The 25,980-nt window shown below is 44.2% G+C and overlaps 3 protein-coding genes across 7 annotated transcripts in view; 2 read left to right on the top strand and 1 right to left on the bottom strand.

The window, feature by feature from the left end:
* The window catches only part of LOC129834209 (anoctamin-1-like), a 60,596-nt gene extending 57,698 nt beyond the window's left edge, over positions 1–2,898 (top strand). For all 5 annotated transcript variants that reach the window (XM_055898953.1, XM_055898952.1, XM_055898951.1 and 2 more), the window contains one exon: positions 158–2,898. In XM_055898953.1, coding sequence (XP_055754928.1) covers positions 158–370 — 213 coding nt within the window. In that variant the 3' untranslated portion in view covers positions 371–2,898. The remainder of the gene's footprint in view (positions 1–157) is intronic.
* Positions 2,899–3,849: 951 nt separating this feature from the next.
* On the top strand, positions 3,850–5,946 carry LOC129834210 (FAS-associated death domain protein-like). The gene is made up of 2 exons (XM_055898955.1): positions 3,850–4,358; positions 4,797–5,946. Exons 1-2 carry the CDS (start codon positions 4,058–4,060, stop codon positions 5,084–5,086), a joined length of 591 nt encoding a protein of 196 aa, XP_055754930.1. The 5' UTR covers positions 3,850–4,057; the 3' UTR covers positions 5,087–5,946.
* Positions 5,947–7,066: 1,120 nt separating this feature from the next.
* LOC129834104 (low choriolytic enzyme-like) lies at positions 7,067–14,451 on the bottom strand. Its single transcript, XM_055898861.1, has 7 exons — positions 14,370–14,451; positions 13,314–13,388; positions 13,056–13,217; positions 12,852–12,969; positions 12,410–12,588; positions 12,064–12,133; positions 7,067–7,238 (listed from the first exon to the last, which is right to left on the bottom strand). Exons 1-7 carry the CDS (start codon positions 14,449–14,451, stop codon positions 7,067–7,069), a joined length of 858 nt encoding a protein of 285 aa, XP_055754836.1.
* Positions 14,452–25,980: the final 11,529 nt, after the last annotated feature.

Raw genomic sequence — 25,980 nt, forward strand, 5'->3', positions numbered from 1 at the left:
AGATGCCTAAACAAAAACAAACATATGAGTCATTGAGGGTTCAATCTTTTTATGATGAAAGCATTTTGTCATATCCTTTTGAATGACTGTTTTTGGAATGTTATTGAAGGAATTGTGAAAGAAATGCCTCGATCCGTACCATCTTTTCTCCTTCTAGAATGTGGTGATGCTGATGAGTGACTTTGTTGACTGGCTGATCCCAGACATCCCCAAGGACATAAGTCTGCAGATCCACAAGGAGAAGATCCTCATGGTGGAGCTCTTCATGAAGGAGGAAGAGGGCAAAAAGCTCCTCCGAGACAGCCACGCCAACCAAAGTCCTCTTCAGCCCCGATCTCGCCCTGCCTCACATACACCTTCTAACTGCTAGTGCCCTGGTGGGCGGCTCCATCTGCCCGTTCATCTGGTCTGTTCAAAAACCTTCAGCCCCCCTGTCTGGACTTGGACACTCCACATACACAGTGACCTACTCAAGAAAAGAGGGAGGCAGTTATTGGCAGGCTTCTGCACGTGCACCCCTTCTGACTTATAACAAATTATTGCCCAACCTTTGGTGAACCAGGTATCAGGCAGAAGGCTCAGAGGGCTCTTTTTCTCTTTTGCACAAAAATTATACAATGCAGGAAAAGATGTAGATCTTTTTTGAATATGCAATTTTGCTAGCTAATGTTTTTATTTTGTAACTTTTGCCTTTTTAAGACACTGAGATCAGGTAAAGGAGCTTGCCATTCTGCTTGTTTACCATGCCAATTTTCCCTTCTGTCATGTGTTTTATGTCCTGTTTGTTATTATACTAAATCATATCTATCATGGGCTAGGTTTCCATCATATTGGCGACAGATTTTCATGCAAATATTCTACAATCTGCATAAAAACAATATGCACATTTTCCCACCAGAGATGTTTCCATCAAATGTACATGTTGCAGATGAAAGTATGTGCATGATGACTTAGTGCACATAAGAATATATTTTGTGGTTAAATTCCAACATACCGAACACAAAATAGCCTACAAGTTAAAGGTTTCCATCACATTTTCAAATTTACTGATGTTTTCTCACAAAAATGTTTTATACTTTATATAGCGAGTGTGCCAATTCTGGTACTGGCAAGTGCGCTCTAGACAACGTATCTGCGCGCTGTTGGCTAGACTGCGTATATAGTCTACGTGATGATATTATTATGGAAAAAAGAGCGAGATTACTTTTATTTGTCAAACAGTAGCCAAGCATCGATGATCATGTCAACGACTATTTCAAGGAAAGGAAGAAGGTATTTTGTCAGCTCATTTTGTATTTAAATTGTAAGTAAACTGTACTATTTAATGCATATCCAATACATAGTCAATATTGAATCCTATCAATATACACAGTCTACAAAACATTATTGACTTGCACCCCTTTCGCCCTCAGAACAGCCTCAATTCATCAGGGTATGGACTCAACAAGGTGTGGAAAGCATTCCACAGGGTTACTGGCCCATGTTGACTCCAATGCTTCCCACAGTTGTGTCAAATTGGCTGGATGTCCTTTGGGTGCTGAACCATTCTTGATTCACAAGAGAAACTGTTGAGCATTAAAAAAAACGCAGCGTTGCAATTCTTGAAACACTCAAACCTGTGCGCCTGGAACTTACTACCATCCCCGTTCAAAGGGACTTAAATCGATTGTTTTGCCAGTTCATCCTCTAAATGGCACACAAACTATCCATGTCTCAATTGTCTCAAGGCTTAAAAATGATTCTGTGACCTGTCTACTCCCATTCATCTACACTGATGGAAATGGATTTATCAGGTGACATCCATAACGGACCATATCTTTCACCTAGATTCACCTGGTCAGTCTATGTTGTGGAAAGAGAAGGTGTTCCTAATGTTTTGTACACTCAGTGTATATGGTTTGTAAAACAGGAGAAACTTTCATACATTTTTTCTTAACACAAGAAAATCAACATCATTAAAAGCATTTTTAAAACCTCATGATCAAACCAAGGACATATTTACAAATGAAGCACAAAAGCAAACTAGAAAGGAAAAAAAATATATATCCTTTGTGGTACCATGTCATGTTTTGCTTGTTTGTGACCACTGTTTCTTATACAGTAGGATCTGTAATTCTATGTCTGTGTTTAGGAATGTGACAGACCTTTGATATAGTCTCTTTTGTGCCATGAGACTTCTGATCAAACAGAAAATAAATGTAGATACTTCACTTTAATGGAATGACATGGAACCTGCCACCCAGACTGTTGGAATGTATTACATTATTCACAATTAACAATTATTATATATCTTATATTTTCAATGATATGTATGATATTTAACTGTCTTCAACTTCTATTTTATGTGTCTACGGTATTGAAATGTATCAACATTGACCTCTTGCAATATAATATGTTTGGAATATTACATTACTCCTGGCTACTGGTTATATGAGATGTCTTTCATTTTGCTTATGGAAAGAACTCTGATGGCCATTAACATAGTCTAAAATGTATTTGTTAGGCCATTGCAGAATATTGCATCACCTCATATTTTAATTTCGGATGCAAGGACATGTTCTTGTTTTTTTTCAACTACTAATATTTTATGTTCATTGTATGACTTATAGGCCAATGCTGAATAGCAGCCACAATACCTTGCTTTTGAGCTAGTGGCATCTTATTCCCAACTGATACTTAGATATTTCAATCCTTGATATTCATCTTGATATACTAGAGCAGTAGAGAAAAACTTGGTGTTTAAATATTTGCCTGAATTGTACAGCAACATTACAACTATATTTGAATAGGATAGTACTACATTTATTTCATATTTCAGGCTTATATTTCCACTAGAGGTCTGTCAGCCTAAAGTACAAGTTTTAGGATATTTTAATTACAATAAAATAATACAAGTTATGAGAAGTGTATATGTATTTGTTACATGTGTTCGTTATAGAATTGATGTCTACTGTTAGCAATGCAATACAACGTTTTCACGCTGAACATGGAACAAAAGCACCCCCAGTGTAAATCAAAAGCGAAACATTGGCAAGAGCTGTCGTCTGTGTGTGTGTGTGCGTGCGTGCGGCAAGGAGGGGGTAAGCAGAGGGCGTACGTGGACATGACTGAGTCTAGGAGAGGATGGGGTGAGGATGTGAGAAGGTGTGTGGAGAGATGTAGAGATAATCCATTTTATTTGTTTTTAAGGATATACAGATGGTTCAAAGGATCCAGTCAGTGGAAGGGTGGGGGCTGGGGTGTATATCCCAGATTTTAATGTTGGAGCATGTAAGCGGTTAACTGATTGTGTCAGTTTATGGCGCAGAGATGATGGTCATGATTGTAGGTTTGAGATGGGAGATGATGGTGAAGTTAATGGGATTGGAGAGGGTGGGAGTGGTGATCGTCTTTTGTAGGGTTCCCACCCATGTGGGTGTGGAGGGTAATGAGAAGGGGGGGGGGGTAGATATTCAGGTCCCGCTGGGCCGCAGAGAAGTCAAGTCCTTGATCCGGGTAAAAGGGCTGGATCTTTGGCAAAGGGAGTGGGATGCTAGTAGTAAGGTGAGGCAATTTTACTGCATGCAATCAGTCAGTAAAGGATGATGTGGGGAGTATGGGATGTAGGAGAGAGGAAGTTGTGTGGAGTAGACTATGGTTTGAGCATTGAGGTTTGAATGCCACGTTGTGAATGATAGGGAGACATGAAACAGGTATGTGTGATGAGTGTTTAGTGAAGGAAACAGTGGAACATGTGTTGCTTATTTTGTGAATTGTATGACGTAGATAGGGAGAGATTGTGTGAAAGGGTTAGAGAGGCAGGACGGGGTTGGGGTTTGGGTGGTGTAGTGGGGGGAGACAACAGGAGGGAAGTGGTGTCTATTGATCTATTTCACTTTCTTAGAGGAACAGGACTAATTAAGAGAATTGAAAGTAGTTAGGCCGTGCCTGGCCTCCCACTACAGTACAGTAGGTGGCAGTGTATGCACCTTGAAAGTTGAATGCGACCCGCCAACCCAATCCCAAAGAAGAAGAAGACCTGTCGCGTGAGATATCTACTTGGTTCACAACAGTCAAGATGAGTACGTTTAATAACAGCCTTTTGCTGAAGATTTCAGGTGAACTTGTTGGTGATCAATTGGAGAAAATGAAGTTCCTGTGTATTAACGAAATAGGAAAAAATCGTCTCGAGAAGATGACCAGTGGTTTACAACTTTTCATGGTCCTAATGGAAAGAAATAAACTTGGACCTGACAACACAGTATTTCTAGTTTCGCTTTTGAGAGACATTGGTCGCCTAGATCTTGCGGACAAATTTACCAACTGTGAAAGTCAATATGCTGGATCACCGAATTATCTTCCTAACGACGAGGAGCAAGGTAAATTAAGTGGTTTCCCCACTCCCGAATATTAATGGAAAATTGTTGAAATACCATAACATAGGCAATTTGTTCTTGGGCTGTGACGCCTGTTTCAACAGTTACTGTAAAGTGGAGGTGTTGCTTAGTCATTCTACAGAGGGTCAATGTCTTGTTGAATGTATGTAAGAATGTATCAGAGATCATGGCTACATGTTAACTGGGGAACCCTGTCACAACTGCTATGGAAGATATTAGGCTACATTGTCACTATGTTTCTGACGTGCTCTCCCATACAGTAAATGTTTGCCAGTGTATTGTATTTCCTCTGAGGGCAAATATGAAAAGCAACTGTATGCCTCAGATAATGTGTAGCCTACTGTATATAGTGCATTGTGTTGGAAATATGACTTTTGTAGTTGACTTATTTACATTCCATGGCATCTTCTCTTTTCCCAGCAAAACTTGACATTGCAACAGAAGTGATCACTAACCAAATTGGAAGGAAGTGGCGAACATATGGTCGTAAACTTGGTCTGCCAGAGGCCAAACTGGACCATATCACGCAGAAGCACCCGAATAACCTGGAAGAGCAAGTGGTGGAACTTTTAAAGGAATGGCGGACAATGCAGAAAGCTGAGGCCAAAACAGACACTTTGATAAAGGCCCTTCGCTCCTGTGATAAGAACTACACTGCTGATCTGATACAGACAGAACTTGAAAAACGTAATGCCAATGGTGGACAGTGAAAGTGTGGCAAACAATCTTCATCTTTTCTTATGCCTCTTATGTTGTTTACTCAATGGATTATTTATTCATTGCTTTCACAATGAGTTTGGTGCTTTTATAAGATTCAGTAAATCACCACAATTTGTTGGCAATATTGGTATACCAGTATATTCATGGGCCAGTATAATTTTATGGAGAGTAGCCCAGTGCTTTCTGGGTACATACATTCCTACTACATATTGTAAGGGAATTTGGGAGAAACTTGATTAAACTATGGATATTATAAAATTGTATAGATAATGTGCATTTAAATGTGATATTGATGTATCCACTGTTGAGATTAGTATAAAAACAAATCTGAAGAAGTTGTTTCCCTCAAGCTGGTAAAAATACTTTTCTAATTATTTAATGTTAATGTCAAAAATGGATTTGTTTATGATTGTAGTCATGCCATTCCAAGTTCAACAAAACCCACAAATGTTTATGTTTGGGGTTACTGTGAACATGTTCCATAGTTGCTGTAATACTTGTCCAAAGCATTACACGGAACCCAAACCGACTGTGTGCATGCGCCATCGTGCGCTATCGTGCATAAATGTATTTTGTCCCACTACAACAAACGCGATCAAGACACACAGGTTAAAATATCAAAACAAACTCTGAACCAATTACATTAATTTGGGGACAGGTCAAAAAGCATTAAACATGTATGGCAATTTAGCTAGTTAGCTTGCTCTTGCTAGCTAATTTGTCCTATTTAGCTAGCTTGCTGTTGTTAGCTAATTTGTCCTGGGATATAAACATTGAGTTGTTATTTTACCTGAAATGCACAAGGTCCTCTACTCTGACAATTAATCCACACATAAAACGGCCAACCGAATCGTTTCTAGTCATCTCTCCTCCTTCCAGGCTTTTTCATCTTTGAACGTATATATGTGATTGGCATCTAAACTTTCATAGTATTACCACGACGACCGGCAAAACAGTTTGTCTTTCAATCCCCCATGTGGGTATAACCAATGAGTAGATGGCACGTGGGTACCTGCTTCTATAAACCAATGAGGAGAAGGGAGAGGCGGGACTTGCAGCGCGATCTGCTTCAGAAATAGAAAGGAGTTCTATTTAAGCCCTTGGCATCGCAGACGCTCGTTGGCGCACGCGAGCAGTGGGTGCAATAATTGAATAACATGGATTTCAAAATGTATTTTGCGACGCTCGCACACGCGACGTGTCTGGTCAGCATGTTAGAATACTTATGTTGAGTAAAGCGTGTTGTATGGACACTTGATTGGGGACACTGCCCTGTGTAGGGTGCCGTCTTTCGGATGGGACGTTAAACGGGTGTCCTGACTCTCTGAGGTCATTAAAGATCCCATGGCACTTATCGTAAGAGTAGGGGTGTTAACCCCGGTGTCCTGGCTAAATTCCCAATCTGGCCCTCAAACCATCATGGTCACCTAATAATCCCCAGTTTACAATTGGCTCATTCATCCCCCTCCTCTCCCCTGTAACTATTCCCCAGGTCGTTGCTGCAAATGAGAACGTGTTCTCAGTCAACTTACCTGGTAAAATAACGGTAAAATAAAAAAAATAAAAAAAATTGGAGAACTGTATTGAAATGGAATTATAGATACAGATGAAGCTTTTGATTTCAATTGATCAGATTTTTATTGTGATTATTAGAGACAAATTACATTAATAGTTCTACCACTAGAGGTCACTCTACTCCTTCAGCGTAATGATCTTGAGTCCATCGGAAGTGAGACCACAGGTATCCAACTGTTTCTATTGGGGGGAAAAGAGAAAAAAATAGTGATTATTTAATCATACACATAAAGCTATGTACAATGTGATATATCCTCCCACCCTCAATGTCACAATTCTTACATTGTTATTAAGCTCTAGATATATTAGAGCTATGTTAGCTCTGGGGAAGAGGCATCCAAGGGGGTGGAACGAGGAGGTTTGATCCGGTCACGCAGCCTTGGCCTAGATTTTAATCATCCAAACCCATGAACAGTACATTGTTCAGTGTGGCAGTACTCACAGCAGCCATACAGCCTGTTCAGCCTGTCAATGTCGTTCTTGCTCATCTGGGTGGCCTCGCTGAAAGACATATTGTTGTTGGGGATGGGCTCCATGGTGGGGTGGTTGTTCTTGGAGAAGGCATACCTGTAACCACACAAATCACAATGCAACACAATTTAGGCCTACTCAACAATGTCACTGCTGAAGCTACAGTATATCTTGGCCTGAATGAAAGGACACTGAGGAAGGTATGGGACGTCTTAAATAAACGATTGTGCCACTGGGACTTCCTTGTTCTCCTGCTCCTGATTCCTGCACCTCCCTCCTTTTAAGGAGGCTCTTAACAGAATCCCGCACCACTTATGGAATCAGCAGGAGCTGACATGCTCTCCACGTCCATGGAGGAGCGCATGCAACACCACACCACCGTTCTCCACCGTCTCGGGACCGCCATGGATCAAGTGATGGTGACGATGGAGAGATGGGAGAGGGGTGGCCTGCCTACCCCTCCACCAGCCACACTCCAACCAGCACCACCACCTTCTCCGGCGTCATCCGGCCCCAGCGGTATTCAGCTCGTGCTCCCGTGGGAGTATGATGGGACAGCTGCCGGGTGCAAGGGTTTCCTGCTCCAGCTGGAGCTTTACCTGGCAACCGTGCACCCGGCTCCATCGGGAGGTGAGAGCGTGAACGCCCTCGTCTCCTGCCTGTCAGGCAAAGCTCTGGAGTGGACCAACGCGGTCTGGGATGGACCAGACTCGGCGAGGGACCACTACCCAGAGTTCACCCTCCACTTCCGGACCTTGTTCGACCATCCCCCTGAGGGTTGAGCGGTGGGTGAGCTTCTGTTCCATCTACGGCAGGAGACAAGGAGCACACAAGACTTCACTCTGGAGTTCAGGACCTTGGCCGCCGGCGCAGGGTGGAACGACAGGGCCCTGATTGACCACTATAGGTGCAGCTTACGTGAGGACGTCCGCAGGGAGCTAGCATGCAGATACGCTACCCTCACCCTGGACCAGCTAGTGGACATGTCCATCAGGTTGGACAACCTGCTGGCTACGCGCGGGCGTCCGGATTGGGTCCTGTTGGTTCCGCCCCCCAGCTCCTCTGCTCCAATCCCCATAGTTAGAGGGTGCTGCAGCGAGGGCGATTGGAGGAGGAGCCTCCTCCTGCACTGGATGTGGTCGGAAAGGGCACACTGCCGACCCGGTGCTGGAGGCAGGCCGAGTACTGTTCGGGCACCCCAGGTGAGTCAGCACCAGGCTAACCCAGAGCCCCCTGTTGTTCACATGTATGTGTTAATTTCTTTCCCTGAGTTTTTCCCTCATTCCCAGCATGAGGCGCTAGTAGATCCAGGCGCAGCAGGGAATTTTATGGACCTCGGTTTCGCGCATAGGTTAGGGATTACCCTTGTTCAGATGGACAAACAATTCCATGTGTACTCCCTAGATAGTCAACCATTAGGGTCAGGGAGGCCACGGCTCCACTGGACATAGTTACGCAGGGGGGTCATGAGGAGAGAATTAGTCTCTTCCTCATAGATTCTCCTGCGTTTCCAGTGGTGCTGGATATTCCCTGGTTGGCCTTTCACAATCCCACTATTTTGTGGCAACAGAGGGCTCTAAAGGGGTGGTCAGAGGAGTGCTCAGGTAGGTGTGTGGGTTTCCATAGGTGCAACGACGGTGGAGAGTCCAGACCAAATATCCACTGTGCGCATTCCCCCCGAATATGCCGATTTGGCAATCGCCTTCTGTAAAAAGAGGGCGACCCAATTACCACCTCATCCATGAGGGGATTGTGCGATAAACCTCCAGGTAAACGCCGCACTTCCCAGGAGTCACGTGTATCCCCTGTCACAGAAGGAGACGGTGGCTATGGAAACATATGTCTCTGAATCTCTGAGGCAGGGGTACATTCGGCCCTCCACATCACCCGCCTCCTCGAGTTTATTTTTTGTGAAGAAGAAGGAGGGAGATCTGCGTCCGTGCATTGACTATAGAGGTCTAAATTCTATTACGGTGCGGTAGAGTTACCCACTACCTCTCATCGCTACGGCGACTGAGTCATTTCACGGAGCACACCTCTTCACAAAACTGGATCTTAGGAGTGTGTATCTGGGAGGGAGATGAGTGGAAGACAGCATTTAGTACCACATCCGGCCATTATGAGTACCTCGTCATTCTGTATGGGTTGAAGAATGCCCCAGCAGTCTTCCAATCCTTTGTAGACGAGATTCTCAGGGACCTGCACGGGCAGGGTGTGGTGGCATATATCGATGACATTTTGATATATTCCGCCACACGCGCTGCGCATGTGTCTCTGGTGCGCAGAGTACTTGGGCGACAGTTGGAGCATGACCTATACGTCAAGGCTGAGAAATGCGTGTTTTCCCAACAGGCCGTCTCCTTCCTGGGTTATCGCATTTCCACATCAGGGTTGGTGATGGAGTGTGACGGCATTGCAGCCGTGCGTAATTGGCCGACTCCCACCACGGTAAAGGAGGTGCTGCGGTTTTTAGGGTTTGCCAATTACTACCAGGTTTATCCGGGGTTTTGGGCAGGTGGCTGCTCCCATTACCTCACTGCTGAAGGGGGGACCGGTGCGTCTGCGGTGGTCGGCTGAGGCGGACAGAGCATTTTGTCGCTTGAGGACTCTGTTTACCGACGCTCCCTTGTTGGCTCATCCGGATCTATCTAGAAGAAAAAGAAATGCACACCTATTTAGGCAAGGTGCTGGCTAGCAGAGTAGAAAACTTGAAAATAAAGGAGAGCCGCACACTCTAGGAGCTCAGATGCTCATCCGGATCCCTCTTTGGCATTCATAGTGGAGGTGGACGCGTCCGAGGCTGGGTTTGGAGCCGTGCTCTCACAGCGCTCGGGCGCGCCACTGAAGCTCCGCCCCTGCGCCTTCTTTTCGAGGAAGCTCAGCCCGGCGGAGCGAAACTATGACGTGGGGGGCCGGGAGTTGCTGGTTGTTGTAAAAGCTCTGAAGGTGTGGAGACATTGGCTTGAGGGGACTCAACACCCTTTCCTCATCTGGACTGACCACCGTAATCTGGAGTACATCCGGGAGGCGATGAGACTGAACCCTCGGCAGGCAAGGTGGGCCATGTTTTTCACCAGATTCAGATTTACGATATCGTATAGACCAGGTTCCCAGAAAGCTAAGGCAGACGCACCGTCCCGTCTGTATGATACAGAGGAGCGGTCCATCAATCCCACCCCCATACTTCCGGCCTCTTGTCTGGTGGCGCCGGTGGTGTGGGAGCTGGACGCGGACATCGAGCGGGCAACTCGGTCAGACCCTACTCCACCTCAGTGTCCAGCTGGACGGAGGTACGTCCCGCTTGGTGTTCGTAATAGGTTGATTCGGTGGGCACACACGTTACCCTCCTCTGGTCATCCGGGTATCGATAGGACGGTGCGAAGCCTTAAGGGGAAGTACTGGTGGCCCACTTTAGCTAAGGACGTGAGGGTTTATGTCTCCTCCTGTTCAGTGTGCGCTCAGTGCAAGGCTCCTAGACACCTGCCCAGAGGGAAGTTACAACCCCTCCCCATTCCACAGCGGCCTTGGTCAAACCTGTCGGTAGACAGCTTCTGATCGGGGTCCCCAGTTCACGTCCCGGGTTTGGAGGGCGTTCATGGAGCATCTGGGAGTCTCGGTCAGCCTGACCTCTGGTTTTCACCCAGAGAGTAATGGGCAGGTGGAGAGAGTAAACCAGGATGTGGGTAGGTTTCTGTGGTCGTATTTCCAGGACCGGCCAGGGGAGTGGGAGAGGTACGTAACATGGGCAGAGATGGTCCAGAACTCACTCCGCCACTCCTCAACTAACCTTTCGCCCTTCCAGTGCGTGTTGGGGTATCAGCCGATCCTGGTACCGTGGCATCCGAGCCAGACCGAGGCTCCTGTGGTGGAGGACTGGGTGAAGCGCTCGAAGGAGACCTGGGAGGCCGTCCACGAGCAACTGAAACGGGCTGAAGAAGCGAGCGCTGACCGCCACCGCAGTGAGGCCCCGGTGTTCGCACCGGGGGACCGGGTCTGGCTCTCGACCCGGAACCTGCCTCTCCGCCTGCCCTGCCGGAAGCTGGGACCGCGGTTTGTGGGGCCATTTAAAGTCCTGAGGAGAATAAATGAGGTGTGTTATAGGTTACAGCTCCCCCTTATTACAGTTTTAACCCGTCGTTTCATGTGTCTCTCCTCAGGCCGGTGGTAGCTGGTCCGCTTCAAGGAGCTGAGGTGCGGGAGGTCCCTCAGCCCTCTCTGGACATCGAAGGTGCCCCGGCGTACACAGTGCGATCCATACTGGATTCCAGGCGTCGGGTGAGGGGCCTGCAGTACCTCGTGGATTGGGAGAGGTACGGTCTGGAGGAGAGATGCTGGGTGCCGGTGGAGGACGTCTTGGACCCATCTCTGCTAAGTGAGTTTCACCGCCTCCATCCGGATCGCCCTGCGCCTCGTCCTCCGGGTCGTCCTCGAGGCCAGCGTCGGCGCGCTGCGGGAGCCGTGCATCAGGGATGGGGTACTGTCACGACTTCCACCAAAGGTGGCTCCTTTCCCTGTTCGGGCGGTGCTCGGCGGTCGTCTCTGCCGGCCTACTAACTGCCACCGATCCATTTTTCCTTTTTTGTTTGTGTCTGTCTGTATTGTTTACACCTGTGTCCTATTAGTTGATTTCGGGGGGTTTATTTACCTCCGCTGCCTGCTAGTCTTTGTGCGGGATTGTTTGCTGTGGAATCTTTGTTAGTGGTGCGTGTCTGCACCACGGGGTTTTCTTTTCACGGCAGTTTGTACCGTTTGGTATGTGTTTAGGAGTAGAGGTTTCTCCTCCGTGTATGAAGTTTATTTCCCTGTGGGTGGCGACCTCGTTTGGGCGTATTCTCCCCCATGTTGTTGCTGAGTAGGGATGTCTTAAATAAAAGATTGTGCCACTGGGACTTCCTTGTTCTCCTGCACCTGATTCCTGCACCTCCCGCCTTTAAGGAGGCTCTTAACACCTTGGTTAAGGTTGGCGATCTTGTGGAAGTGGTACTTCATGTTCATAGAGCTGATAGGCTGTGTTTCACCCCACTTTATGAGCAAGATCAATCAGTTACAATAGATAACGGAAATGAACAACTCTATATCTATAGATGACTCAACAGCTCATAAAACAAAAAGCAGGTTGGCTGACAAGTATTACGCAGCCCCCAAAATATACAATTTAACAAATCCATTGTCTTTTGTTAGAATTAGCCGTTAGAGATAGAGGCAGTTTCTTATCATGTAAAGTGAAAGTCAATTAAAGGGAAACAGGATAAATGCATGGTATCGACCATCAATTATGTTCTCCCAGTAGACATGGATGTGGTTGTCAAGGTCGCTGCGGGTCTGCTCGTGGTTAAAGCCCAGGGCATGAAGGAGCTCATGCTGGACAGTGCTGTGGTACAGGCAGCCCTGGCAGGCTAGAGACACAGTCTGGGTGTTACCCTGACGGCCAACATAGGAGTAGCATCTTGGGAGAAGAGCAGAGGGTCAAGGTGCACCAATCCAATGCCAGAAGTAGGGCCTACCCTAATCATCTAGTTCATTGTAAGGGTTTTAGGAAACCTCAGGGTAATGTGTTCATAAGAGATAAAAGTGGTGGGGATCACCTGACAGTGCAGGTTTGCAAAAACAAATATTGCATGGATTATGATCCTCAAAGGGAAATTCAACTACGTATGTATTGATGTGATATTTGAATTGTTTAATCATGTTATTGAAATTTAGGCTCACCCGCTGCGAGACTCAATGCTGAGGTAGTCCCTCTCGTTCTGGCGCTGGAAGAAGCGGACGCAGGTGGTTTCGGCGAAGGAGTCAAGACCACGCTGGATAATGGCCATCTCACGAGATGCTGTTATAGAGATCAAATTAACAACAAGAGATAGGGAAATGATTGTAGTGAAATGATTGTATTGCTTGTACAATATCTCAACATACAAAAGCAAACACTTACAGAAGTGTTGGCAATGACATAGGCCATCCAGATTCTTCCATCACTGTACTTTTTCCACAGACACCCGGTGGCGGTGCAGGGGTTAGCATTCTTCTCAGAGGGCATGGCAATGTCAACCATCAGAGGAGGCTCATCGGCCTCGGGGGCTTGGGTAAAGAACATGGAGAACAGGTTACTCTGGGTGCTAGTCCCAAATAATGAATCTGCATTCTCTTTATTCCTTGAGCATTGAACCAATTTACTGAGGTCCCTGTCGGCTCTGGTCAGCAGCTCACCAACAGAGAGCTCAGTAGAGGTGTCTTCTTCCACAACATTCTCTGTAAGAAAGAACATTGGATCTGTTAAGTCTGCTAAATCATGACATGACATTGTTTTTATTATTTATATACTTGGTAATGTGAGATATACATATACAATTAACATAGAGTATATGAACTCATGAAGAACACAATACATGAATATACATTGAGCTCCAAAAGTATTGGGACAGTGACACATTTCTTCTTGTTTTGGCTCTGTACTCCAGCACTTTAGATTTGAAATGATACCATGACTATGAGGTTAAAGTGCAGACTGTCAGCTTTTATTTAGGGTATTTTCATCCATGTCACAAATAGTATATCCCCAAGACATGCTAACGTCTCACCATTACAATAACGTGAGGCTAGCATTTTGGGGGGGGGGGGGGTTATGATATTTGTGCGTCTAACTTTCTTACTCATCATTATTCACGATTCATTCAGGATTATCTGTAATCATGGTAGCATCGACATTAATGTAGAAGTGTTTAGAAACATATTCTATTCTTATTTACAATAGAAGTGACTCCAAAATGACACAATACATTATTTACCATTAATTTCTATTGGGCACAAAATAATCTGAAACACAACCAAAACAAACAGCAAATGCATGCAACAAATGTGTAGAGTCACACGTTTCACAGTGTGCTAGGAATATGGGACCAAATACTTATTTAATACACATAATAGACGTTTAGACAAAAAGTGCTGTAATTTCTAAACAGTTCTCCCGATATGAATGAAAATACCCTAAAATGAAAGCGGACAATATGCATGCTAACCTCATAGACATTGTATAATTTCACATTCAAAATGCTGGAGTATATAGCCAAAACTATAATACCATTGGAGCTTTATTGTGTGAAGTATTTTTAAGGTCCCAATGTTACTGGGGTCCAAGTAGGTCCTAGTGTTACTTTGAATATGCGTTGACTGTTCGATTGAGTTTAGCAAAGCAGCGATCTTATGGCATGGTAGCTTCGTATCCTGTGTCACTCACCTCGGTCAGTTCCTCAACCCAGGCAGAGGACACCAGCGCCAGGGTCAGGAGACCCACAGTGAACTTCAACACAAACATGGCAGCAAAAGGACTGTAGGATAAATACAACCATATAGGGACAATCCTTAAAACCAGCCATAGTGTTAGTCATTGAAGCTCACACACATACAGTATGAACACTGAGCACGGTGCTTACCTTAGAGCTCTGAGAAGGAATGGGTGAAATGGAAGTAGTTAGTAGTAGTTTTATACTCTTTCTTCAGGAATATACACGTAGATATAGATAACAGACCCCCAAATAAGTGAATATGGGCACAAATATATGCTGACAGGTAAGGAAATGTCACATTGACTCGAGGTTGCTGCACGTCATGTGGAAATTCTGCAGGAAATCCTTGAAACGTGTGTGAAACATGACATGTGTGAGGTGTGCATGTAAACATTTTGTACCATGACATCATATCATGGCTAAATATGGTTGACCTTGAGGTTTTCCAAACAGGTGTGCCCTTCTCTGTGTGTCATTCTACCTTTTCAGGATGCATATAAGTAATTCAATTAATGAAGCCTCTTATTTAAAGTTAGATTTTTTTTCTTCCATTGCATTTTTCATATTCAGAAAGAGTAGCTATACATTGAGGTGTGACAGGTGTGTTACAAGTGTTAAAATGGATTGATGGAGTTTTTTGTAATTCTCTCATTGAACAGAATAAAAAATAATCTAATACACGTTGACAATCTTCAAAAGGCATCTAAAATTACTTTTTTACATTTGAGTAATTTAGCAGACGCTCTTATCCAAAGCAAGTTACAGAAGTGAGTGAATACGTTTTCGTTCGCAATGGTCCCCTGTGGGAATCCAACCCACAACCCTAGTGTTGCAAGTGGCAGAAAAACCAACTGAGCCACAATAACATACTGTGAAATCTTCTCATGGAATATCTGCTGCTCTGAAATCTTTGTTGGCAGCCCACAAACTTCATTACTTGTCAGTGGGTTCTCTCATTCAACATAGATATTACATTACTCTTGTGCACATAGCTTCATGAAAGAGGCAAATGTTGTGCAGATCAGAATAGGGTTTATAAAGTATGGATGGGGGCTGAAAGTAGCTATATCTCCTTACTGTTGTGTGTATATACTCACTCTATCTCTATGGTGGCCTGGTTTAGTCATTTGAATGTGTGCAACAAGAACAGACTGGATTGTGAAGGTTTCCAGCAAGGTCCTAGAAGGGCAACCGACACAATTATCAGAGGTTTTTAAGAAATTGACCTAAGTAGTGAAAAAAATTGTAACACTTTACAATAAGATTCCATTTATAACGGGTTTATCAAGGGTTTGTAATTCCTTTATTAACGGTTATTTAATCATTTGTAAATGCATTATAAACCATTAATAAATGGGTTATATAAATGGGTTATAATTGGTCAAAATAGTGCGAAAGCGAAATAGAGCTTGCCAAATAGTGAGCCACTATTTACCTCCAGCTATTAATCATTTATAAATACACTTACAAATACGTATAATATTGAAACCTTGTGTATCATCATGCAACCTTGTTTTTTAATGGTTGCACAGTTAAACAAAAGTTATTTTCTCACTTTTGTGTGTGATGAATTGTTGCTGTCCCAGGAACAGAAATGGTTGGTTTTCAGACCAATGGTCAACTCCCATGATGTGTCTTGCCTCACGTTTGAAACTCTGATGATGCATTGGTACACCTATTTATTCCAGGAATGAAGGCTTCAGCTGAAGATTTCAAGCCGTATTATTGGTGTGGTTCGCTGGTTTCGGAGAAATTCCCCCGAATTTGTGAGATCTGCCCATCTGTGAAACACCCTTGAAATAAAGATGATCTGGAACGTGCCCAAAATGTTGTACTGACATCATGTTAAATAAAGGTTACATTTAAAAAATAAAAATAAATGTGACAGTGTGTCGTGAAAGGATGGAGAGATGTGTGCAGAGGCCAGACAGAAGAGTTTGTGCGAAAGAAACTACTGAGCTAGCTAGGAAATGTTAGCTAGCTAGCTAGCATTAGGTAAAACCTAAAACGTCTTTTTGAATATAGAAATTCTGATAGACGATTTAGCATGAGATAATCTTTGGCATGATATAGTTAGCTAGCTAAGTAGATCACGTTTAGTGGCTAGGTAGCTTCGCTAGCTAACATCAACATGACAGAATTTCCATGCAATTTGTTTATCTAGTTTTTGGGATTAGCACACTAGCTAGCTAGTTATCTAACCTTTGAACTCAGGTACTGTCTAGCTAGGTAGATGGTAAATTAGCTAGCTTGCATCTTTTGTCAGCACACTAGTGCTGAGCGATGAGTGCTTTTTGAGGTCGGTTCGGTTTTGGTTCGATTATTACAAAAGAATCACGGTTTTTCGATTTAGGTTTCGATTCTTTTTTAGACATTTAATGCACTATGCATTATGTGTGTTGAATGCTGTAACAACACTGAATCAAACAATTAATACAAGTCCCATGATGGTAGTGACTGCCCATTACTGCTTATCACCATAATTTATTCACATTACTTTAGTTGTTTTATTTGATTACTTTATTAATTCATTCCAAGTCATCTCATCTCTATAGAGCTGCTGCTTATGCTTGCTGACAAAATCACTATTTTAGTAGTTCTTCAAAGTAAATAAGGCATACTTACAGTGCCTTCAGAAAGTATTCAGACCCCTTGACTCCACATTTTGTTACGTTACAGCCTTATTCTAAAATGGATTAAATAAATACAAATCCTCAGCAATCTACACATAATACACGATAATGACAAAGCGAAAACAGGTTTTTAGAATGTATCCAGACCCTTTGCTGTGAGACTCAAAATTGAGCTCAGGTGCATCCTGTTTCCATTGATCATCCTTGAGATGTTTCTACAACTTGATTGGAGTCCACCTGTAAATTCAATTGATTGGACATGATTTGGAAAGGCACATACCTGTCTATATAAGTTCCCATAGTTGACAGTGCATGTCAGACAAAACACCCAGCCATGAGGTTGAAGGAATTGTACGTAGAGCTCCGAGACAGGATTGTGTCGAGGCACAGATCTGGGGAAAGGTACCAAAATATTTCTGCAACACTGAAGGTCCCCACGAGCACAGTGGCCTCCATCATTATTAAATTGAAGAAGTTTGGGACCACCAAGACTCTTCCTAGAGCTGGCCGCCCGGCCAAACTGAGCAATCGAGGGAGAAGGGCCTTCGTCAGGAAGGTGACCAAGAACCCGATGATCACTCTGACAGAGCTCCAGAGTTCCTCTGTGGAGATGGGAAAACCTTCCATAAGTACAACCATCTCTGCAGCACTCCACCTATCAGGCCTTTATGGTAGAGTGGCCAGACGGGAGCCACTCGTCAGTAAAAGGCACATGACAGCCCGCTTGGAGTTGCCAAAAGGCACCTAATGACTCTCAGACCATGAGAAACAGGATTTTTTGGTCTGATGAAGTCAAGATTTAACTCTTTGGCCTGAATGCCAAATATCACATCTGGAGGAAACCTGACACCATCCCTACGATTTTTTATTTATTTTATTTCACCTTTATTTAACCATGTAGGCAAGTTGAGAACAAGTTCTCATTTACAACTGCAACCTGGCCAAGAAAAAGCAACGCAGTGCGACACAAACAACAACACAGAGTTACACATGGAATAAACAAAACATACAGTCAAAACGCAATAGAAAAAGTCTATAGACAGTGTGTGCAAATGAGGTAAGAGGAGGGAGGTAAAGGCAATAAATAGGCCAGTGTGGTGAAATAATTGCAATTTAGCGATTAAACACTGGAGTGATAGAGACTGGAGTGATAGATGTGCAGAAGATTAATGTGCAAGTAGAGATACTGGGGTACAAAGGAGCAAAAAAATAAATAACAGTATGGGGATGAGGTAGTTGGATGGGCTATTTACAGATGTGCTATGTACATGTGCAGTGATTTGTGAGCTGCTCTGACAGCTGCTGCTTAAAGTTAGTGATGGAGATATGAGTCTCCAGCTTCAGTGATTTTTGCAGTTCGTTCCAGTCATTGGCAGCAAAGAACTGGAAGGAAAGGTGGCGAAAGGAGGAAATAATTGGCTTTGGGGGTGACCAGTGAAATATACCTGCTGGAGTGCATGCTACGAGTGGGTGCTGCTATGGTGACCAGTGAGCTGAGATAAGGCGGGGCTTTACCTAGCAGAGACTTATAGATGACCTGGAGCCAATGGGTTTGGCGACGAGAGTGAAGCGAGGGCCAGCCAATGAGAGCATACAGGTCGCAGTGGTGGGTACTGTATGGGTCTTTGGTGACAAAGTGGATGGCACTGTGATAGACTGCATCCAATTTGCTGAGTAGAGTGTTGGAGGCTATTTTGCAAATGACATCGCCGAAGTCAAGGATCAGTAGGATAGTCAGTTTTACGAGGGTATGTTTGGCAGCATGAGTGAAGGATGCTTTGTTACGAAATAGGAAGCCGATTCTAGATTACATTTTGGATTGGAGATGCTTAATGTGAGTCTGGAAGGAGAGTTTGCAGTCTAACCAGACACCTAGGTATTTGTAGATGTCCACATATTCTAAGTCAGAACCGTCCTGAGTAGTGATGCTGGTACGGTGGGATTCAAAATGGTCGGTGATCTGTTTGTTAACTTGACTTTTGAAGACCTTAGAAAGGCAGGGTAGGATAGATATAGGTCTGTAGCAGTTTGGGTCTAGAGTGTCTCCCCCTTTGAAGAGGGATGACCGCGGCAGCTTTCCAATCTTTGGGGATCTCAGATGATACGAAAGAGAGGTTGAACAGGTTAGTAATAGGGGTTGCAACAATTCCGGCTGATAATTTTAGAAAGAGACGGTCCAGATTGTCTAGTCCTGCTGATTTGTAGGGGTCCAGATTTTGCAGCTCTTTCAGAACATCAGATATCTGGTTTTGGGTGAAGGATAAATGAGGGAGGCTTGTGCAAGTTGCTGTGGGGGGTGCAGGGCTGTTGACCAGGGTAGGGGTGGCCAGGTGGACAGCATGGCCAGCCGTAGAAAAATGCTTATTGAAGTTCTCAATTATTGTGGATTTATCGGTGGTGACAGTGTTTCCTAGCCTCAGAGCAGTGGGCAGCTGGGAGGAGGTGCTCTTATTCTCCATGGACTTTACAGTGTCCCAGAACTTTTTGGAGTTTGTGCTGCAGGATGACGCATGGTGGTGGCAGAATCATGCTGTGGGGATGTTTTCAGTGGCAGGGACTGGGGGACTAGTCAGGATCGAGGCAAAGATGAACGGAACAAAGTACAGAGAGTTCCTTGATGAAAACGTCCTCCAGAGCTCTCAGGACCTCAGACTGGTGTGAAGGTTTACTTTTTAACAGGACAACGACCCTAAGCACACAGCCAAGACAACGCAGGAGTGGCTTCGGGGACAAGTCTTTGAATGTCCTTGAGTGGCCCAGCCAGAGCCCGGACTTAAACCTGATCGAACATCTCTGGAGAGACCTGCAAAAAGCTATGCAGCAATGCTTCCCATCCAACCTGACAGAGCTTGAGAGGATCTCCAGAGAAGAATGGAAGAAACTCCCCAAATATATGTGTGCCAAGCTTGTAACGTCATACCCAAGAAGACTTGAGGCTGTAATCACTGCCAAAGGTGCTTCAACAAAGTACTGAGTAAAGGGTCTGAATATTTATGTAAATGTGATATTTCAGTTTTTTATTTTTTATAAATTAGCAAACATTCTAAAAACCTGTTTTTGCTTTGTCATTGTGGGGTATTGTCTGTAGATTGATTAGGGGAAAAAACTATTTAATCAATTTTAGAATACAGTTTTAACCTATCCAATTGTGGATAAAGACAATGGGTCTTAATACTTCTGAAGGTACTGTATATGACTGCTGAATATCAACTATCAATCATTTAGATCAGGCATTTTCAGGCTCAGGGAGCAACTGTTTTCTATCACTCTCAATCACCTGTTCTTTCTTCTCTCAGTCTCTGTGTTTGCTCCGCAAAGACAGGACAAGTTTAAACGTGGATTATGGTCATTGTAGTTAATTACCACATTTTCTGTTCTAAACTATGTAGAATATTGGCCTGATGGAAATTACAACTCCGTACTTTTTTTAATGTCTTTTTTTATTTAATCTTTGTTTAACTAGGCAAGTCAGTTAAGAAAAAATTCTTATTTACAATAACGGCCTACCAAAAGCCAAAAGGCCTCCTGCATGGACGGGGCTGGGATTAAAAATAAAAAATAAAATACACCGCAACACTACATAAAGAGAGACCTAATATCTTACACAGCATGGCAGCAGCACATGACAACACCACATGGTAGCAACACAATATGACAACAACATGCTAGCAACACAACATGGCAGCAGCCCAACGTGGTCGCAGTACAAAAACATGGTACAAACATTATTCGGCACAGACAACAGCACAAAGGGCAAGAAGGTAGAAACAACAATACATCATGCAAAGCAGCCACAACTGTCAGTTAGAGTGTCCATGACTGAGCCTTTGAATGAAGAGATGGAGGTTAAACTGTCCAGATTGAGTGTTTGTTGCAGCTCATTCCAGTCATTAGCTGCAGCAAACTGAAAAGAAGAGCGACCCAGAGATGTGTGTGCTTTGGGGACCTTTAACAGAATGTGACTGGCAGAACGGGTGTTGTATGTGGAGGATGAGGGCTGCAGTAGATATCTCAGATAGGGGGGAGTGAGGCCTAAGAGGGTTTAATAAATAAGCATCAACCAATGGGTCTTGCGATAGGTATACAGAGATGACCAGTTTACAGATAAGTATAGAGTGCAGTGACGTGTCCTATAAGGAGCATTGGTGGCAAATCTGATGGCCGAATGGTAAAGAACATCTAGCCGCTCGAGAGCACCCTTACCTGCCGATTTATAAATTATGTCTCCGTAATCTAGCATGGGTAAAATGGTCATCTGAATCACGGTTAGTTTGGCAGCTGTGGTGAAAGAGGAGCGATTACGATAGAAGAAACCAAGTCTAGATTTAACCTTAGCCTGCAGCTTTGATATGTGCTGAGAGAAGGACAGTGTACCATCTAGCCATACTCCCAATACTTGTATGAGGTTACTACCTAAAGCTTTAAACCCTCAGAGGTAGTAGTCACACCCGTGGGGAGAGGGGCATTCTTCTTACCAGACCACATGACCTTTGTTTTGTAGGTGTTCAGAACAAGGTTAAGGGCAGAGAAAGCTTGTTGGACACTAAGAAAGATTTGTTGAAGAGCGTTTAACACAAAATCCGGGGAGGGGCCTGTTGAGTATAAGACTGTATCATCTGCATGTAAATGGATGAGAGCGTGGGGCCTAGGATTGAGCCTTGGGGTACTCCCTTGGTGACAGGCAGTGGCTGAGACAGCAGATGTTCTGACTTTATACACTGCATTCTTTGAGAGAGGTAGTTAGCAAACCAGGCCAAAGAACCATCAGAGAAACTAATACTCCTTAGCCGGCCCACGAGAATGGAACGGTCTACCGTATCAAAGCTTTGACCAAGTCAATAAAAAATAGCAGCACAACATTGCTTCGAAGAGCAAGGGTGACATCATTGAGGACCTTTAAGGTTTAAGGATCCATAACCTGAGCGGAAACCAGATTGCATACCAGAGAGAATACTATAGACATAAAGAAAGCCAGTCAGTTGATTTTTGACACTAGCCAGTCAGTTGATTTTTGACACTAGTTTTTCTAACACTTTTGATAAACAGAGCAAAATACACTGCTCAAAAAAATAAAGGGAACACTTAAACAACACAATGTAACTCCAAGTCAATCACACTTCTGTGAAATCAAACTGTCCACTTAGGAAGCAACACTGATTGACAATAAATTTCACATGCTGTTGTGCAAATGGAATAGACAAAAGGTGGAAATTATAGGCAATTAGCAAGACACCCCCCAAAACAGGAGTGATTCTGCAGGTGGTGACCACAGACCACTTCTCAGTTCCTGGCTGATGTTTTGGTCACTTTTGAATGCTGGCGGTGCTCTCACTCTAGTGGTAGCATGAGACGGAGTCTACAACCCACACAAGTGGCTCAGGTAGTGCAGTTCATCCAGGATGGCACATCAATGCGAACTGTGGCAAAAAGGTTTGCTGTGTCTGTCAGCGTAGTGTCCAGAGCATGCAGGCGCTACCTGGAGACAGGCCAGTACATCAGGAGACGTGGAGGATGCCGTAGGAGGGCAACAACCCAGCAGCAGGACCGCTACCTCCGACTTTGTGCAAGGAGGTGCACTGCCAGCGCCCTGCAAAATGATCTCCAGCAGGCCACAAATGTGCATGTGTCTGCTCAAACGGTCAGAAACAGACTCCATGAGGGTGGAATGAGGGCCCGACGTCCACAGGTGGGGGTTGTGCTTACAGCCCAACACCGTGCAGGACGTTTGGCATTTGCCAGAGAACACCAAGATTGGCAAATTTGCCACTGTGCTCTTCACAGATGAAAGCAGGTTCACACTGAGCACATGAGCACATGTGACAGACGTGACAGAGTCTGGAGACGCCGTGGAGAACGTTCTGCTGCCTGCAACATCCTCCAGCATGACCGGTTTGGCGATGGGTCAGTCATGGTGTGGGGTGGCATTTCTTTGTGGGGCCGCACAGCCCTCCATGTGCTCGCCAGAGGTAGCCTGACTGCCATTAGATACCGAGATGAGATCCTCAGACCCCTTGTGAGACCATATGCTGACACATGCACATTTGTGGCCTGCTGGAGGTCATTTTGCAGGGTGCTGGCAGTGCACCTCCTTGCACAAAGGCGGAGGTAGCGGTCCTGCTGCTGGGTTGTTGCCCTCCTACGGCCTCCTCAACGTCTCCTGATGTACTGGCCTGTCTCCAGGTAGCGCCTGCATGCTCTGGACACTACGCTGACAGACACAGCAAACCTTTTTGCCACAGTTCGCATTGATGTGCCATCCTGGATGAACTGCATTACCTGAGCCACTTGTGTGGGTTGTAGACTCTGTCTCATGCTACCACTAGAGTGAGAGCACCGCCAGCATTCAAAAGTGACTAAAACATCAGCCAGGAAGCATAGGAACTGAGAAGTGGTCTGTGGTCACCACCTGCAGAATCACTCCTGTTTTGGGGGGTGTCTTGCTAATTGCCTATAATTTCCACCTTTTGTCTATTCCATTTGCACAACAGCATGTGAAATTTATTGTCAATCAGTGTTGCTTCCTAAGTGGACAGTTTGATTTCACAGAAGTGTGATTGACTTGGAGTTACATTGTGTTGTTTAAGTGTTCCCTTTATTTTTTTGAGCAGTGTAGAAATAGGCCTATAACAGTTAGGATCAGCTTGATCTCCCCCTTAAATAAATAAAGGACGAACTGTGGCTGCCTTCCAAGCAATGGAAACCTCCCCAGAAAGGAGAGACAGGTTTAAAAGGTTGGAGATAGGCTTGGCGATGATAGGGGCAGCAACCTTAAAGAATGACGGGGTCAAATTGGGGTCGTGATAGGGGCTGCACCAAATGTTTGATGTATTATAATAATTGATTATGCTTATGTTGTATTAATAGAAGGGGAAGGGTTATAAGACCCATCCCCCACTACATTTATAGGGTCCTAGACTACACATTAACAATATATATATTAATTATAAAGGTTTAATATTGTTCCACAGTCTTTTCTGGTCTCTGCCTCTTATAAAGAAACGGTCTGAGAGATGTGTGAATTATTGCATGGGGTCTGTGAGAAAGCACTTCAAAGATAAATACTGAACCCTGCAGAGGAGTAAAATAGATAAGAGACTAGTCAGACATACCTCCATAAATTAACTTGGGGGAGTGGACATTTTTTGCTGAGCCCTTAGAAAACACTGGAACTATTCTATCTCTCTTGCAAGTTTGTATAGCTTGGTATGCATGGGATTGGTCTGATGAGTAGAAGGTAAATTATTATTACTGTGACATCAATGGGGCTGGACTTCGGGCTTAATAAAATAACTTGGGACTATTCCTATGGGGCAGAACTCAGGAGAGACATCAGTTGTATGTGTGATGTTTGATCTTTGACTTCTGGCTACAGCTGTATTTGATTAAAATTGTTATGATTTATAAGTGCACATTTTGAGTGTTCCTTATTTGTTAAGTAAATAAAACGGAGCACAGAAAACGGAACCAACAAGAAGAAAGGGTCTAAATCATCTGACTCAGATGTTTTTTGGGGGTTAAGTTTAGGGAGCTCCTTTAGCACCTCGGACTCAGTGACGGCCTGCAGGGAGAAACTTTGTAGCGGGGCAGGGGAAAAAGAGGGAGGAGCATCGGGGCTAGTCACATTAGAAGGGATGGGGGATTAGGACATTTTGGACGGGCAAGGAGGCATGGCTGAGTCAAATAGGAATCCTGACTTAATGAAGTGGTGATTAAAGAGCTCAGTCTTGTGCTCCTTGTCAGTAACAACCACATCAACAACGTTAGGGCTGATGGATTGCTGGTTCGGGTCTCCGTTTTTGACATTGTGGGAGATCTGTCGACGTACCCTTGAGCAGGGCATTGACCCTGGTTGCTTCTGTGTGTCTCTCTGGATGGGAGTCTGTTAGATGACTAATGTGATGTAGTTGTTGAGCGGCTTTACTGCAAGTATATTGTATGTTTAAATATTCAATTAAAAAATATATATAAAAAAAACATTAAGGGATACAGTGGTGGGCCGTCAGGGCCTGCAAGGCCTTCTCTGCTGGCCTAAACATCAGAATATAATTTTTTTTTAAATATATTTTCCCACAAATATGTATTAAATTATTCCCCAGAGTAAGAGTTATACTCTTCATTTCATAGCTTTCCTCTTGGTTGCACTGCTTCCAGCCCCAGGTTGAGATTTGGAGGGCTGGTCTTTATGTTAGATCTTTTATCCAATCATATGCTTCTACACCTGTATTGCTTGCTGTTTGGGGTTTTAGGCTGGGTTTCTGTACAGCACTTCGAGATATTAGCTGATGTACGAAGGGTTATATAAAATAAACTTGATTGATATTCAGCCATCATGTGTTGCCAGGGGTCTAAAATCTGCCCTCAGGCCTTCAGAATCAACAGTGCGGGCGCTTGTAGCTTATAGTGAATGGAAATGAAAATTTAGTGTCAATCAATCAGCTTTAGAGTTGGCTATTGTACGCCTGCTGGCTGGCTCCAGTGTTACACAGGAGCCAGCTAGCAGGCGTAGTGCGTGCACGTCTTTTGATTGGATTACCAATATTGAGAGGCAGGTCCTATGGAGATCTAGGAAACTGAATTTGATAAACAAATTAATTTGCGTACTACTAAGCTGTTTTTTCAACCTACAATGGCGGAAGGAGTAGAAGATATCGATTTGGTCGAGGATATAATTATAACGCCATTCTCAAGACGAACTTTTCAAGAAAAGTTAGACATTGTAAGGAGAGGTCGCCCGACGCCACAAAGCCTGTCACAGGCGGGAAAGGGGTTCTGTTATGCTGATGAAGGAGGACCCAAAAGCGACGTAATAGAAACAGAGTCTTTATTCCAGTCTTAAACAAACAATGATGTTCCTGGATATAATCCAAAGGTAATCCAAAACAGGAAACTGAAAACCTCTTGTCAGTAGAGAGGAACGACTGGAGA

Source organism: Salvelinus fontinalis, chromosome 35 (assembly GCF_029448725.1).
Source record: "Salvelinus fontinalis isolate EN_2023a chromosome 35, ASM2944872v1, whole genome shotgun sequence".
Lineage (NCBI taxonomy): Eukaryota > Metazoa > Chordata > Actinopteri > Salmoniformes > Salmonidae > Salvelinus > Salvelinus fontinalis.